The sequence below is a fragment of the Stegodyphus dumicola genome, chromosome 3 (assembly GCF_044657685.1).
Source record: "Stegodyphus dumicola isolate Sdum_Otavi_A_Nest chromosome 3, ASM4465768v1".
Lineage (NCBI taxonomy): Eukaryota > Metazoa > Arthropoda > Arachnida > Araneae > Eresidae > Stegodyphus > Stegodyphus dumicola.
Genome location: NC_140770.1, coordinates 231,526,649 through 231,544,980, shown reverse-complemented (window position 1 = coordinate 231,544,980; position 18,332 = coordinate 231,526,649). Strand labels below are relative to the sequence as shown.

At 33.6% G+C, this 18,332-nt stretch overlaps 1 protein-coding gene across 2 annotated transcripts in view; it reads left to right on the top strand.

Annotated features, from left to right (window-relative positions):
- The window catches only part of LOC118187943 (uncharacterized), a 133,640-nt gene that overhangs the window by 43,565 nt on the left and 71,743 nt on the right, over positions 1 to 18,332 (top strand). The window contains exon 2 of one of the 2 annotated variants that reach the window (XM_035358245.2): positions 13,098 to 13,202. In XM_035358245.2, the coding sequence (XP_035214136.1) occupies positions 13,098 to 13,202 (105 nt within the window). Of the gene's footprint in view, positions 1 to 13,097; positions 13,212 to 18,332 lie in introns of both variants that reach the window. The other variant, XM_035358244.2, reaches the window with a different exon arrangement.

Here is an 18,332-nt window from a genome sequence, read left to right as displayed (position 1 = left end):
CGAGGCCTGGTGGCGCAGTGGCTAGCGCGTCGCGCAGCAACATCACAGGTCCGGGGTTCGATCCCTAGGCTGGAAAGTTAACTCAGCCTTTCATTCCTTGAGTGAGTCGATAAAATGAGTACCAAGTTTGCTTGGGGACTACACCAGGGATCTGGAACAAGTTGACCACTTGTTCAGGGCACATGTTCATGCACCCTGGACCCATGGTCAAGAAAGCAGATATCAGGGCACTACAGGCCATGGCTCTTTAAGGGCTGTTGCGGCACTCAGTTTAGTTTAGTTTAGCTTACTTCGCCATAAACTGGAACATTCTTATTATTCACCTAGCACCTTGCGAAGCTAAAGAAATTAATCTCAAAAACGTATACTCCAAAGCTGGTCAAATCACTATGTTTGCAAGGCAAAGAAAGGTAAAATGCTGACATTTGATAATCAGATAAGCCAGAACCATGCACTTCGTGTCAATGTCTTCTATACATTTCTTGTAAAAGTAGATGAAAGTTGGTCGTCTTCTTCCAAAAGCTTATTCCAAAATAGGAATTTATAAAAGTTTATAACGTTATGAAAGAGCTAGTTCAGATAATAAAGGCATCGTTTAACTACGGAAGAAATTTCTCGATCATGCTAATTAAGGCTTACAAATTATAAAACTCTCTTTGCTATGTTATTATTCTCTGACAGATCTCCTCCGACAAGTTCTGACGTCAGTGGTCCCATTATTAAGACCCGAAGCGATATCAAAGCCCGTTCCTCACTTCCATTAGGCTCTCTAGGGAGTTTTAAGTGGCTTCTGACTCGGCCCACCAATCACCTGCATTTAATCACGAGAAATTGCACCCGAATGGCGCACTAACAAACAACAACCACTCTTTAAACAAATCGCCGTTCAAGATGGTATCGCCCTTAAGGCGTCCGAGAAATTTCTCTTTTGCAGCGCGCTTTGCATGTCTTTTGTCTGAACTCTCGCCGGGAGATCTGTTGGGGATAATTCGCGATTTTTTATCCCCCGCTTTTCAGGAGATCGAGAACCAATCTCTTTTTTTTTTCATCGTCTTCAAGTATTATCCTTCTAACATCTCTCTTTCGAAAGAGGTAGAATTTCGAGTTTAATTTGATGACCTGATTAACTAAGATAGAACGGCTCAGTCATCACCCACTGGAAACAGAGAGAAAGAAATTTCTCTTTGAATTAACCAATCAGTAGTTCGTATTCTAAGAAGAAGAAAAGCATGGTAATGAGCCAGATCGGATTTATTCTCACAGAAAAGAATTATGTAATGACTTGCGGCAAAGTTTCTGTATGGAGATTTTCAATAGGCCTTTTACAACATTTGTTTTGTTTAATATTTTATATCTAACTTTATCAGAATCAAATATCTATCTAAATTTATTAATCTGTACAGATTACCTTCGTTTGATTGTGTTAGTTTCGAAAATTCGATTTCCAACCGCGCCGCGAAATTTAGAGTTTCGTTATGGAAATGTCTCAATTCATAACCCTAGCGATGGGGCTGAAAGTGATAGTTTTTATGCTGCTTAGTATGTAACTCAGCTAATTTATCTCTTATTTGTGTATTATCCGTTATACATTCTTTTTAGTGTGGAACGATTCAACGTATGGTTTTCAATTATATAATTATTAATTAATAAGTGAATTTAAATTAGAAAATTTGTTACATTTCTGCTCCGGTACAGTAGAAGAATGTGGTCAAGTATTTGGTACATAGCAAATGACTTTATATATATTTTAATTATATTATAGATGATTACTGTTATCTATAAATGCCAAGTGCACCTAATCTAATTCTTTAATTATCTTATTTGCGCTCTTTCCTATTTAGAAATCAGCTGGAAGAAAAATGAATAATAGAATTTGCAAAATGAGATTAAATCTATAAATTGCATACATAAATTATCCCTTCAACCAGTTTACAGTTACAAATTGTATAATCTCCCGCCTTCTTGGCATGTCTTCGTGGAGTGGCGGTCTGCACGCTGGGCGCGTATTCCAGAGGTCCGTGGTTCGATTCCCGGCGAAAGCGGTTGCTAATTTTTCATCTTTCTTGCTTCCAAAAAAATCCTAATGTCTCTACAACTGTTCTTTGGCATTAGCATTTGTTATTAACGCAATTACCTCGTATTAAAACAAACACTTCTGGGGATGTTTTATGTGGTATATTTAGCACATATCATATCATACTTTGCTACTGCTAAAATAGACCCAGTGCAAATTTATCAAAGAGATTTCATTTTACTTCTGTAAAAGGTCTTAGCAGAATAAAACTATTTTTTTCCTGCCTCTCGTTTTCTCCCAATTGCTAACAATTTAGAAACCACTAGCGGCAGAATGAATACGACCGCTGAATATCGGCAGTTCGATCTGGGATCAAATCCCGGTAAAAGGCTGGCTTCAAGAAAGATTTCGTAATTTTCGCCATGTATGATGTTTTTAGCTGATTTCCCTTAAAAACCTTTCTACGAAAATACCCCCCCCCCAGACAAGCCATGATAAAATAAATCCATATTCAAAATTCTAATAATGAAGACCTTTGGTGGCTCATTTGTATGCGGTCCTCGGTCATCTTAACTCATTGCCACCAAAGCGATTCGGATAGTTATTCATACACATATTTAAAAATGATTATTTCAAAGCAAGCAATTATTCCCAAAAAAACGTTACGTTACTTATTTTAAGTAAATATAAATTTATTTTCAAGAATGAAGTAATTTATTTCTGCGTTCACTGATTGGTTTCCCGCGTCTTAAAAAATTAAAAACTGTTAACTCGTTAAAATTGCAAATCATTTGCATTTCGATTCCGTAATTAGGAACAATGCACTTATAAAGCAATTTTTCCTGCATTTACACTCAAGATTAAATCATCCTGAATCAAATATAAATAAATAAAATAAAATAAAAGTGTAAAATATTTTAGACTTTAATGACGGTCCAGAAGGATTTGTTAAGTTTTTTACGCTCTCTCTGAGCTCGCAGTCTACCAATCTACTGTTGCACTCACTCCTGCTAACTCACTTCTTTTTGTATTTTTAGCTTTATTATTAAGCATCATTTTCTTTGCACTTACTCCATATATATTCATCAACAAAATTATAAAAATTCTTAAAAGCAGCATATGTTTTGAATTCCTGATGCAGCATTAAGTGTTGGCATACATCTTCATATTTTTTTCAGTTTATCATAACAGATGGATTGCAAAACTTTTTTTTTTTTTTTTTTTTTTTTTTTTTGTATGTGTGTGTGTGTGTGTCTTTTTGTTGCTAATGTTTTTGTGTTAACTTTACTTATCAAATATCACCTTCTTCGCACTTATGCCACATAAAATTCAATTCAACAGCAAGCTTACAAAATATTTAAAGACAGCCTACGTTTAGAATTTCCAATAGACAATCTGGCGCGCTGAAGATGAAAATGTTTTATTCCGTAGATGGTTTCCATCACTCGTTTTTAAATCGTTGAGTTTGTTAATAAATTTGAAATTCAAACATCTAGGTGCTTCATTGTTTCCAGGTACACATGTTCGGGTGAAGGACTACGTTATTCAAAATTTCATGGCTCTAGGTACCACCGTTTTCTCGCAATGCGAGGATCATACATACGTATATACATGCAGATTCTTCATTATTCAATTTCTTTAAAAATAATACAGGGCGATAATATTTAGTGGCAACAATTTGAAAGTGATTCGCCGTTCTTAGTGCACAGCCTCAAAATCCCATTTCGATGCTAATAGCCACTTTTGGGATAAAAAGAAGAAAGGAATTTAGAATACAAAAAAATGCGTCGATTGCAAAGAGAAGAGCACTCAGAAGATCTTGAAAATTTTCACCACAGCATAGTTCTTATTACCAAACTTTTCTTGAATTTAGTCCCATATCTATCCAAACAAGTTGAAATGATTGAGACTGTATTGTGTTTTAAATGAAATATACACTACCAATAAAATGCATAGACATTAAATTTTACTTCAATCAAATAAACAATCTAAATAAACTACACATAATCAATCTAATCTTAAACATTATATTTTTTTTCATTTTTTCCATCTATGCATTTGACCATTCGCCTGTCGATATAATCTACTAGTCACGGTATTCAGAAAGAAATGTTTCTTGGCTTACTTTATGTGGTAAAATATTAATGAATGATTTATTACGCGTGGTAAGATTATTCTCCATTTCAAAAAATATTCATTAATCATCCGAAGTAAGGCTGTATATGGCATTTGACCCACGATTTGCAAATTGTAAAATATTCTTATAAAAAGCATATCAAAGGAAGAGTAAAATATAACTTAAGAAGGACAAAGCTGTATGTGTTTTAAATGAAATAGTAATCTTCTATACATCTTAACTGAAAATAATATAATTTTCCAAAATTTTGTATTAGTTGTCAACACATGAAGTCGGTTTTAAGTGTTTAAATCCGAGATTTGTAACAGAAAATTTTATATCATGCGTAAAATATGCTGTAAAATCTTGTAATCCTTGCTGTAAAACCTTACTTGTTGAAATACATCGCACTTAATTCCTTCAGTCTCTCATTCAGAATGGCCAAGAAAAACGATCATAGCTGAGTATGTATCAAGAATATCTTCAAATATAGTGAAATGTATCGCAGAATAATACCAATAAATAATTAAATAAAACATTTCTCCCCCTATATTAGATATAATCAAACAGTTAAAAAAATACTTACATAATTTTCTTTAAAAAATCAATTTTTACTCTGCTGGTATTCTTCTAAAGGTTTTGGGTAACGATATCGCGTCGCGTTTATACTGCGATTCCAGTTTAACATCACCCAATTTTATGGATAAAATTTCTGCCAAAAGTGTTCATTTCATTATTGATTTAATTTCATGAAAGTGAGGTGACAATATTTTAATAAAATGTTTTAAAAAATCTAAATTAATTTTCAGTTAAATCTCCAAAACATTTCTTTACTCAAAAGTTGCAAAGAGTTTTAAGCAATCATACTTCCATAACTATCCAAATCCTAAGTTTTCACTTTGGATTTCCAACAATTATTAACACTGTTCTTGTCTCCCATGCGAACAGATCCCTTGCATTCTAATTTTTTTCGTTATACTCTGCTCGGGCTCGCTATTAAACGCTAAATACGCAACGATATATCCAACGAGATATCTCAGCGACTAAGACTTAACAAGATATGTTTCTGACTAGGATACTCGCACAGTAATTCATTATTCCAGCACTGAATTTTTGTAAATTCAATAGATTGTCTCGATTAATAAAAAAATAGCAAAAACTCGGCAAGATGTTTTGCGTAGCATTTTAGGGTAGCCCCATTTTGTAATTTTCATAATTCAAATTGCTGTTTCTTTATTATAATCACAAAACATTTTACAGAAAATCTAAAAATATTTCGTTATTAGTGCAATAAAATATTTATGGCTGTGGTTCACATCTTGCTCGCTTTACAAAGTTAATATCCTTACTATTTTCATTAACTAAGTGACGTTTGTTGTTGATCGGTTTGTTGCACTACTTAAAAGACAATTAATTATGTAGTATGTCTATAAGCTGTTTGAATGATTTTTTATAATATATCCAACAATCAAAAGTCAAATCACTTCTTAACACATTTTCGTGGCATAAAACACTTTTTGTTTTACATCTGTGTTTACCATAAAAAATAAAAATGCTGTAATTAAATAATTTACACATCTTTTCTAACCTTTCGACTTCAATTTCCTTCAATTTTCGTTGAAAAATTTAATGGATGTAATGCACACGCTTCCTAATCGCTCTTTCCGTAGAAAATATTTATTTCTTGCAATTGTCGGAAATAGTTCTTGAAGTAATGTTAAAAATTCAGGATTGCTATTGAAGGGCAAGAAGAACATATATTCATGAGATGGGAAGTACGGCAAGTCTCTAAACAGATGACTAAAGGTTCGAAAGGATTATTGTTTGTTTTTAGAGAAGTTTAAGCTCTATTTTTCATCTAAGTGCAAAACATTTCACGCTATCTACTGTTTGGAGACAGTAGTAGACTTTTCAGAGTCAGTAGACCGACTCTCTTGTTTCTTTTGAGTTTTCGGAGTACGCTACCAAAGCCACGTAATTCGTTTACAAGCAAGAACCGGGATTTCCGATTTGTTTGTAAACAGATTCTCCGCCATGGAAAAAAGACATCATGTATTCGGATGAAATTCGGATTAAAAAAATGAGCAAGTTCTTCCTTTGGGAATCATGGTTCACAGCTAGAGAAGACAATATAACAGTTGTTAAGTTATGCAACCGGTTCTGAAGTAGCGATAGTTAACATTTTAATTTTTTCTCTAATAACTATTAATAAAATATTATTTATTTCCATCATAAACCATTTATTAAATAAGTAATTAAAAACCAAACGTTTCATTTATATATAGCATATATATATATAGATACACCTCTATATACAGTATGAGAACACCTTCCATTAATTACTATATCGATGCAAGGTTTCATAAAAAGGGTTCATTGTGTTAGAAATTATTTCAATTGGGGATATTATTAAAAAAAAGAAATTAAAGATACAAATTATTAAAAAATTATATTTATTACTTTTAAATTGTTTAATTTATTAAGAATTTTCAGTTGCAGTTTGAAATGTAAAGTTTTTATACCAGGTTGAATGGCAACATAATAAAAAACAAGTATTTGCCAGCCGTAAGGAAGTTCAAATTCTGATGTCTTTTTGTAAGGCGATACTTACCATTTCGAACGAATAATGAATGCCAGCGTAGAGTAGCCTAATGCAAAGTAACATAACGGCACAAAAATTGAAAACATTGACTACAGACATGTTTAGCATCTTTATATAAACGGCAAGCATTCATGCTGCTGTGTCTTATGAAGTACTTCCCTTCATAAATTTAACTCCCAGTACACATGATTACAATTATTGGTGCTTTTACAATCACACTTGGTTGTCAGCTGTGATGCAAAATTAAAGAATAACAAACAAAATACAGAGTATGGTTGCTGAAGTTTTCTTTAAAAGGATAAACGTAAAACTATGATATGAAAATTTAAAAAAAAAAAGAAGAAAACCTTTAAGATTACTGATTTACTTAAATTTTGCCAACTATAGATAAGTGATTTAAAAATGTATTATCTTAAAATCAATGAAATGAGCATTACAAATGTCTAGCTGGATTATGATGACTGTGAATGGTTATAATAGTGTAGTGTCCACTTACGCAAAATAGGTTTAAACTATATTATCTCTGAATGCTTGCGGATTCCTTAGTCATTCTCTTTTCCAAATAAATAAGTCTATATAGAGATGGTTCCAGATCAACGGTCTAGACTTTTCATTATGTTCCAAATACATTCAAACAGGTTTAACATAGATCACCCGCTGGTTAGCTCATACAACTCATCTTTTAACATATCTGTAAACAGTTGTGCTCTCTAAACTTGTCATCGTTTGGACAGCAGAAACATACGTCATTAGAAAAGATCAAAGCATTTCTTCTCTGTACTCTTACTGCCACCAGTTAATCGTTTTTGATTACGTAATTATGATTACAGATACTTGTATTTCCTATAAACAAAATTTCTTGTGAAAAAAATTCGTGTAAAAGGAACCGGTTGTTATAAATTAAGTTTTCGCTCAGATGAGAGCTTACTGATTGCTCGTCATCTGTAACAAAGATTGCTGTTTCTCAGCAACTATACTTTTGTAGTCTTTGCACAGCCCACTGTCATTGAGTTCTATATTAATTGTTCTTTAACATGAGGCACTTTAGTGACTCTATGCATGTAATTCTACTTCAAAATGACAATTGCAAAAAGTTTTTTCCGATGCGAAATGGCCTGCTCCTGCTGCGAACCTCCATAGTAGTTATGTAATGTATCATGTAAAATTGAACTGAACAGTTAATAGACATACCATAGTCAACATCTGAGGCAGATTCTATCTGCAACAGCGTTTTGTTTTTCTGTTTGTTGTTTGTTATTTTTAAAAGCCATTTCAAAGCTTTTTATGGAATTAGAAAGTCTGTAACGGCCATCTGGTAGCGTTCCAAAGTCTCTCCAAATCTAATATATATCTTGAAAAAACTCAATACATATATCTTGAAACTTTATATATATTGAAGAAGAATAGTTAAATATTCCGCAAAATAAATATTTTAGCGCAGTATTAATGATCCAGTTAGCTTTAAGTTAAAACGTAATTTCTATCAAGTACTATATTAACATTCAAAATTTATCCATAAAAGCAAATTTACGTAGTTGCCAAAATTTTATGCAGCGTTAACTTATCATATTGCGTCTTCTATCACAGTTGCTTCTTAAGTTATTATGCTTACTTAGTAATTTTACATTTATACTGCATTTTACCCTAATTTTATTGAGAGGTATAGTTCAGTAGAAATTTGAAAATGGTAAACGGTTTATTTGCTCTTAAAAGTTTAAAAGCAGTTATTTAAAATTTTAAAATAGAAAGAACTGATTGTATGAATGTTATGCTGTCTTTACCAGGGGTTGTCTTTACCAGGGGTTGGTCCGCGGGCCAGATCAGCCTGTCGCCTGTTTTTAATCCGACCCGTAGGTTAATATTGCTTTTTTAGATTTAAAAATTTCAAAATAAATCAAATTATGCTTTTTAATGCAACAACTGATTGACAGGTTGAGAAGTTGTGAATAATGACCGCACATGGCTGTACTGACATCTCACATTCGGTTTCTGTTGTCGGCTGTTACCTCAGAACAATTTTGCCCGTTTTCTCAGTTTTGCTTTAGTATCGCATGTGTCTTATTTAAAACGGCGCTTTTTTATTCTGTTCTTTCCATTTTATTTTATCTGTTACCCACCGCTGCCATGTTACTTTAATGACCAGATATCGAATTTTGATAAAGTATAATGTTTATTATGTAATGGGCATAATAACTGTGAAAAAATAAAGAATACAGTATACGTCGTCATTACCAAACTAAGCCCGCGACACAAAATTCACAGAAAATAAATGATTGGATTTATAATTAATGTTTTATCACACAACAATTTACTCGTAAAAATAAAGAAAATAATAATAATGAAGCAGTAACTGGAGTCAGTTTACAAATATCTTATTTATTAGCCACGAAAAGACTTCATTTACCTATGGTAAATTTATTTAATGATGCTTCCTTGTAGCAGCCAAGAAATGTGCCCAAAGAAAATGGATTTGCTTCGAATTGTCAGTCTTTCGACGAAAACAACTGGCAGAAGAGTTCAGGATATCAAGAGCCATAATCGTATTTAGGTAGTAGCTGAAGGGACGGCAGCTCCCTCCTCCCGAAACTGGAGTTTCAGTTTATGAATAGAATACAGTTACAAAAATAATAGTTTTACATAAATGTCATAACCCCTCTCCCGAAATTAAATCCTAGCTACAGTATTGTCGCGGGCCACATCAAAAATCAAGAAGAGACAAAATAAAAATATTTCACATGATTTGGTTGGCTGTTTATGAGTGGGTATCTACCCACTCATAAACAGCCAATTGCTGATACTACCCAATTGCTATTGCTTAATCGAGGAGTCAATATTGATTTTAAGGTGAATGAAGAAATAGCTTGTATGAAAAATCTGCATGTAACAACTACAGGCGAAGACCTCTTCAAGGAAGTCTAGGAAACGCTTACACAGTTTTTCAGATTTGCAATGAAATCTTAAAATGCGTCACAACTGATGGTCATAAAATTGTAAAACGGGGAAGGGATGGATAAATTCTGAAGGCTTGTAAAGAAGCTAAATATTCACAACTTTGGTAATTCGTTGCATTATTCATCTGCAGGCTATTTGAGGGAAACATCTCAATCTGTGATGTGTTATAGATCCAGTTGTGTCATTGGTACCTTTACTTGGTCATTGTCAGTTTCGTGACTTTTTATTAGAGATAGAAGCCGAATATCCTGACTTACCTTACCATACAACAGTTGAATGGCTCAGCAACGCAAATTTAACTAAAAATTACAGGAGAAAACAGTGCTCATATGTGAAATGCATTCTATCTTTCACACTGCAGAAAATTTGCATGCTTTGAAACATTAATCAAATTAAACAATTTTGTCAATTTTCCACGATGTCATAAATTTCAAATATTAACGAAATACACATTTCCCAATATATTCGCCAAGGATATGTTTCCTGAGCTTAAAATATAGTTACAAGAGCGTTTTTAGTCCAAAGGAGCTTTGTCCCTGAGGAACTATTGTTTTCGTTTTGCGATTTTGCGTCGAATCACTCTAAATCTTCGTTTCACTATTCAAACTGTTGCCACCAAATATAATTACCCTGCATTATATTTGAAGAAATTAAATAATGAAGAATCTGCATAAATATATGTATGTTTCTCGCATCGTGATGAAACAACGGTACCTAGAGCCATCAAATTTTCAATGACGTAATCCTACTGCGAATTATGGGCATTTGGGAATCCAAATTTGAAATTTGGAATTTATTACCGATTTCATATTTTCTAAAACTTTATTGAATTTTTGATTAACAAACTCAAGGATTTCAAAGCGAGCAATAGCAACGTTGTTCAGAAAAAAGATTTTTATCTCCAGCGCGTGAGACTGTGTATCGGAAATTTTAAAGATGTGCTCAATTTAAAATTATTTTGAGATATTGCTTTTGAACTGAATTTTATGGTTTAAGTACGAAGAGCATGATATTTAATAAATAAAGGTACCACACAAAATGTTAAAAAACGCCCCTTTGGACGTATAAAATCTGAAAACTTTCAGATTTTTTTTTAATACAAGTGCAAAAGATATTTATTTCCGTATATCAAAATCCATTTGACTGTTCAAGTTCAACTGAGGAACGTGCGTCAAATCTTCAGTGGGAAGTAAATAATCTGCAAAATAATGATACGCTAAAAATTATATTTAAAGAAAAGGATCTAGCACGAGTCTATAAATATTTCTTTAATGAAAAATACTCTCAATTAAAACCATATGCACCGCGACTTATATATGTATCTGAGAGTACGTACCAGCATAAAAGCACATTCTCGAAAATAAAGTATGTAAAATCGCAATACAGATCATTTTAACAGTTGACCAAAAGGACTCTATTGATAGCAAGTAATCATTCCGAAATCTAATATGATGAGATTTTATCTCAGAACAAACAGTTAATATTCATCACATTCGTACAAAATTTAACTTGTTCTATAACATGACTATAAATAAAGAAGAATATTTTATTTATTTTGTGTATGGGAATGAAAATAAAATGTGCATAAATATTACGTAAAAATATCTCTTCCAAAAAAAATTATTTTTAGCTTTCTTTCCCTGTAACAGTAAAATTACCTTCGAGTTCGCTGCCTAGCCCGCCGAAGTCTAAATTGTTTACGATCAGACCCTTTCCAAAAAGTATTTGTCGACCCCTGGTCCTTACGAAAGGTCTTCAAAAGTTTTCAACTGCTCCCGTCTATATGAAAAAAAAATTAAGAGTTCCAAAAACTTGATCTATAATATTTTCAATAATTGAAAACGTCTTTTTTATGAAACGATTTTAAGATCTGATTTCAAAATACAATTACTTCAGCATCGCATTATACAAAAGATGAGACTGGAAGAGAAATATATCTATATAAAGAGTAAAATTAGATAAAAAACAGCTTTAGATTAGCATGGGATTTGAATAAAACTCTATTGATTTCGAGGATGATCAGGCACAGATCCGGTTCCTTCAGTTGCACAAAAAGATTCTTGCTCCTAAAGAAAGGGCCTATGTCGGGTTGTCCTCAAAACTGACACAGTTTTATTTAAATCATATGTCCTTCTAAAGGATGGTGAAAAAAATGGAGAGAAACATCAGCCATTTTATATTGGATAAATAACACAGAGACTTTTTAAAAAATTGTATTTCTTTCTAAAGTCATTGCTCTTATAGCTCATTATAGGTGGCTCATTATAGCTACCGTTCCTTTGCAATGACCGGTGCAAAAGAATGAGTACATTAAGTGAATTTCATTTTAGCTAACACTTGTATTCTTTAGGATGCAAAGGGTCATCGTGTAACAAATATCAACTTAACTTTTGTTGCGGTAGAAAGGATGCTAACTAACTGATGAGAATTTCACGTTTTGGGCATATAATAAATTAATTTCATTGCTATAATCAATACAACAGCAAAAGAAAATTATACTTCGGCATTTTTTGCAAATGGGCGCGAAGTCCTGTTTAATTTAATATTTTTGTTATTGATAAACTAATACAGTCGAACCTCGAGATAAGAGCTACATGAGATAAATTCGAGATACGAAGAAAGTGTGAGCGAAATATTTGTCTCTAAATACGAGCATTGACTCGAGTAACGAGCAATGAGCCAGGCTGTTGGTATGCGTGGCGCCATTTCTCGATCCGTCTCAACTCGGAGAATCCCCTCGTCAGATCACTCAGTGTTTTTTTATCTACGTGTCTGTGCGCTTGTGAGGTAATTGTTAATTACATTTAACGTGAAAATAATTATTTCACGAAGCCTCGCAAGAAGACTGTTGCCTCAGATAGTGCTGCAAAGAAAAATAAAGAAGCCATAGCCGTTGAAATTCAGAAAGAAATCATAGATAAACATAAGCTAGGTGTAAGAGTGGAGGAATTGGCGAAGACTTACGGCCTTTCGACATCGACGATCTGCATTATTCTGAAGAAGAAGGAAAAAATTAAAAAACTTGATGTAGGTAAAGGAGTTACCGTTACTTTCAAGCACCGTCCAAAACTACTAGAAGCTTTTGAGAAGGTATTGTTGGTGTGGATTAACGAGAAGCAGTTAAGGTCGGTGTCGGAAGCTATCATAAAGGTAAACTACGGTTATATTATTTAGGATTGTTATTTATTAGAAAAATTAATTTTTATGTTGATATTTTTTGGGGTGCGGAACGGATTAACTATAATTTCATTATTTTCAATGGGGAAGTTTGTTTCTAGATACAAGAAATTCGCTATACGAGCTCAATGCTGGAACGAATTAAACTCATATCTCGAGGTTCCACTGTATAACTTTATACAACGTACAGAGCTTACTGAATGAAAGATCTCTAATTTTTAATTTTCTTTTGGCAGGCAAAAGTTTTACTTTGATCATCACAGTGAGTTCCAACCCTCCACAAGTAGCGACCTATACCAAAGCAATTAAGATCACCGTGGATGGACCCCGAGAACCTAGAAGTAAGAGCTGTAAGTTTTACTGAAATTTGTCGCAGTATTTTTACAGCCATAACTACACTGTTGAAATAAATTAAGAGAATTTGCATATTTTATCGAATTGCATGAAAGAAACTAAACTAAAGGAAAAACCACTGCTTCTAGATAAAATTGCAAGTCTTGTACGACAAATACGCAAGTGTACACATGTATGTAGGCGAAGCCAGCAGAAAAACAGGCTTTATAACCGCGTTTAGGGTAAGACGAATTACGTTTGCTACCACACCTCGGCGAGTTTCTTGGTGTTATCTTGCAGCGTTAGGTCAAATTCACACCGAAATAGTAAAAATAAGTAACCACCAACGTTTAGATGATGGAATGAGGTGGCGAATTGTGGGGAGGCTAGAGGGGGCTACAGCTTCTTAGCTCTCTCGGGACCTGTATGCAGCGGCAGGAACCCATGTAACAAGGGTGACTGTTTCAAAAATACTGAATGAGAGAGGGTTGTTAGCCAGCTCGATTAGAGAGTTCGATTAGCATGGTGCAGGCAGCATATTGATTGGAGCAATAGGCGACCGTTCTGTTCACCGATGAGTCCCTTTTAAGCCTAAACACCGATTCTCGCCGTACTTTCATGTGGAGAGAGACAGGGACCAGATACCTACAATCCAATGTCCACGAAATCAACAATAATGGTCTGGGCAGGCATCATGTTGGATGACACCACACATCTCCAAGTCTTTGATAGAGGCTCTGTGACTGGTGTGAGGTATAGGGATGAGATCTTGGAGCCGTTTGTTCGACTTTTCCGGGGTGCAGTGGACCCCGAGTTTATCTTACAGGACGATAACGCGAGGCCATATAGAGCTCTTCTGCTCGACGAATTTCTCCAGAGTGAGGATATTCGCCGGCTGGATTGGCCAGCCAGTTCTCCAGACCTCAACCCTATAGTCTCGGAGCATGTCTCGGACGCTCTGGGGAGGGCAACTGCAACTCTCAACCCCACTCCGAGAACCATCCAGGAACTGAAAACAGCGTTGTTGAATGAGTGGGACCAAGTGCCACAGGCACTGATAAATTGCCTTATCTCCAGTATGACATCACACTGCGAGGCCTGTATGGTTGTAAGAGGGAACCATACCCCCTATTAACCCATTTTTTGTGTGCCTATTATAATTGTTGAATGTTTATTTTGTTTGTATTATATCAACCTATGTTCACACTAAATTTTATTAAAATCTGTCCAGTAGCTCTGGAGATCGTAGATCAAATGTGAAAATTCTCTTAATTTATTTCACCAGCGTAGTTAGCCATAAGTTACTAAATGATGTCATTTTACAGCATTTTATTCCAGACTTGGAAAATAATCAAAATAATTGCTTCCTTTTGCCCTCATGTCCTGAATTTCAATATTTCGAAAATCTTAAGCTTCTTAAATTTAAGCTCCTACCAAAATTAATTCTATTTATTTACCTCCCGATTCCGCTTAATGGGAAAAAAAATTCTGCGATAACCTGTATCGTATATTTACCGGAAAATAGGTAGGTAATTACGTTTGGTAAATGCTATATTAATAAAGATATATAATATATGGCATTATATATATATATATTATTGTTAAGCATAGTACTTGAGCATTTCTTTAGAAATTATCAATTAGATATATTATATAATACTATAAACAATACTTACGAACATTTTATTGTTAATACTTATATAAACAAAAAATTGTTATTAAAAAGAATATTATTTTTAAATGGCTGATCTTTTTAAACTATTAAACAACTGATATATTAAAATTTTATGACGTGAAAGAAAAAATAAAATAAATATGTAAATTACCAGAAGTTATATAGATCTTTTCAAATTGCACCATTAATTATGCAGATAAACTACATTTATTAAGCTCATGTTTTCAAATTGCTCAATTTATTATACTGGTAACCTGGCAGATGAATCAAAGGTTTTATGAAAACAGTTCTCAGAATTTTCAGCTTGTAACGCTACATGAATGACTAATGTTGAAATAGCGTAATGTGACAAGAAAACTGAAATGTTTCTGCCAGTCAGCTCTGACATGAATAGAATGTGATTCGAACCCATTCTGTATTTGTGTAAGAATATCAATTGAACAGAAACTGCAGTAATGCACTTTAAAACAGACGACATTACACGTTCTCATTTATGTAACACTTTGATTTATGTGATAACCGATAGTGATAATTGAGAAACGTTTTCGAACAGCATTATAAATTAATTGTTGCATCAAAATCAAAAACATACTTCCATGCTCAGCATAATTATCTATTGTTGATGACTCCCATGCTTGAACTTTTCACCTAAAGTAAGTAGAAAATGGTTTATTCTAATGTTAATCTAAATTGTTTTTATCCATTTACTATTCGTTAACACGGAAGACACTGATAGAGAAACTATATTTTGGTATGACATTAGAATTCATATTATGCATATTGCAAAGAAATTGTTTCCTGTGCTTTGTTTGGAATACGCTACAATTATTCTCAGCATTAATAAACAGTCTGAAACATTTTCACCCGAATAAAGCAATTAGTTAGACGACTACAAGTTTCCATATTAGATTGCTAAATTATCCAAAATCTAGCCATGATAAAAATAATATAATACATTTCACATAGCATAGTTTTTAACTTCGTTTATAACATGGTTAACAATTATACAAAAGCAAGTATTTCTTTATAATCATCTAAGCATCAGTTCACGCATCATGAAATAGCAGTTTAAGCCTTTGTTAAAAGATAATTCTTCACTTACACGTATAACATTAGTCTTATCAATAAATGTTATAGCTTTCTATGGAACTCTTTCTAACTAATCCAAGGCCCGCCAGAGGCCGAGCGGTAAAGTCATTGAACACTGGTAATTCGGTATGAGGTTTGAATCCTGCGAACGGGCTGGCTGCACGGGTGTTTTCGTGGTTTTCCCTATGTGTAACGTATATACAAAGCAGTTTCCCTTAAAATGTCCTCCACGAAGGCATCCCTCCCTTCAGGCAGAAAGCTCTCGAATGCCTTGCCAAATCAAATCATCTAGTTATTCCACTGCTGTCACTAGAAGGCAGGTGTATTGACCTTGGTGACATCCTTCATGCGAAACATAATTTTTAGGGGTTAGTCGTATGGCTCGTATAAGTAGAAAGAAGGATTAGAATTAAATTCGATTATAGCAAATTTCACTACAGTTATCTGTTTAAGGAAGAATGCCTTCGTGAAGGACTCCATGAAAGATACATAACTGGAACGTTTTCATGTCATGTTTACGTGAATACAACGATACCTACGCTACATATAGGATAAACAACTAAACCACTCATGCAGTCAATCTGTTCTTTGAGATTCGACCCCAATTTGAACTACTAGTATTCAGCCATCTTATCCACTCCGCCGTTAGTAAGGAGAAGAATTATGAGTTGTTAAATTCGTGTGCAAAATTGAATTGAGAAAAGAATTTTTTTTTACACCGGACAGAATATTGAAAGAAATCACAAGATTCCAACAGCTTCACGTTCTTATCATGCAGTTCTCATTCTATCCAAACTTCTGAATGAAAAATGCGAATGCCACGAGTAAGTAATAATTCCTGGATGAAAGAGAGAGAGAAATACTTCAGAATTTTACATCCATTATTGCTTGAAAAGATGAAACAGAGGGGTGGAAGGACAGTTGCTTTGGACTTTTGCAGTTTATTCTAAAACGGACTCTTCAGAATGGCATTTCCAAATACCGTAATTGTTGCTTTTGTGCATTAGCACTGGAGGCGTAATAAGTAAGTTTCCTCAGGAGCAGTTTTCATTAAAGAATCATAAGTCAAAAAATTAACTACGAAACCTTTATTTAATAAAATAGGAGAATTTTGCTTAACTTAAGCATAACAAAAAGTAATAATCTTCACAGACACTAAAACACTGAATTATCGAAAAGGAGATAACTTACATACAAATATATGTCACATCTTCAAGCATACCTATTTAGGCAATAAGAAAAAACAGGAACATACTTTGACACCGTATCTGAAAAGAGAAAGTACTAACTGAATTAGACCTTTAGCCGTGATATACGTAGCTAGGGTGAAAAAACCGAATACACTGCACGTAGCTAAGGTGAAAGTCAAATATACTGCATTGCACGCAAACTTTTAGTTTCTCTCGCCAATATATACAGTGTCTCAAAAAAGTGATGGGACACTTGTGCTTTACAAAAGGAAACTGCAATAAAATAAATTTTAAAAACATGTAAAAATTTTTGTGGGTGTATTTCATACTTAAATTTAGTAACAATTATTACATAACATACATTTTCTCAAAATATTAAAATATTAATTTAATAAAATACAATTGTTTAGAACGGAGCAGAAAATGGCTCACTTAAGTGATGGGACACTTACTTTTCCATCAAATATTTATCCAAAAATTTTACTTTTTAAAAGGTTTTAATATTTTGTTGGATTTCCTTTTACTTTTAAAACATGATTAATCTTCTTGGGATGGATTCCACTAATTTTTTTGTGATTTCTGGAGTGATTTTACCCCATTCTTCTTGAAGCACCGATTTTAATTGTTGTTTTGAAGAAATGGTGTGTTTGCGAATTCTTGATTCCAATTCTTGCCAAATATTCTCTATGGGATTTAAGTTTGGAGATTGTGGTGGTGTTTTTATTATTTCAGGACAGTTATACAGCAGCCAGAGTCTAACGTTCAAAGCAGTGTGCTTAGGGTCATTGTTCTGGTAGAATTTAAAATCATTATGAAGGTTCAATTTTCGTGCTGAAGATTTCAAATTTTGATTTAAAATGTCAATATACTTGTACTGATCCATTATACTGTCAATAAAAACAAGATTACCAACTCCAGCGGACGACATACACCCCCATACCATAACTCCCCCTCCACCATGTTTTACTGTTGGCGCCAAGTTCTGTTTGCGAAATTCTTCCCTGGGTTTTCTCCACACCAAGATTCTACCGTCAGAACCAAATATATTAAATTTACTCTCATCAGCAAATATAACTTCATTCCAGTAATCAGAATTCTTATTTATGTTGGATTTTGCGAAAGCCAGTCTGAGTTTTCTATTCTTTTCACTTACGAAGAATTTTTCTCTGGCTGCTCTACCGTGA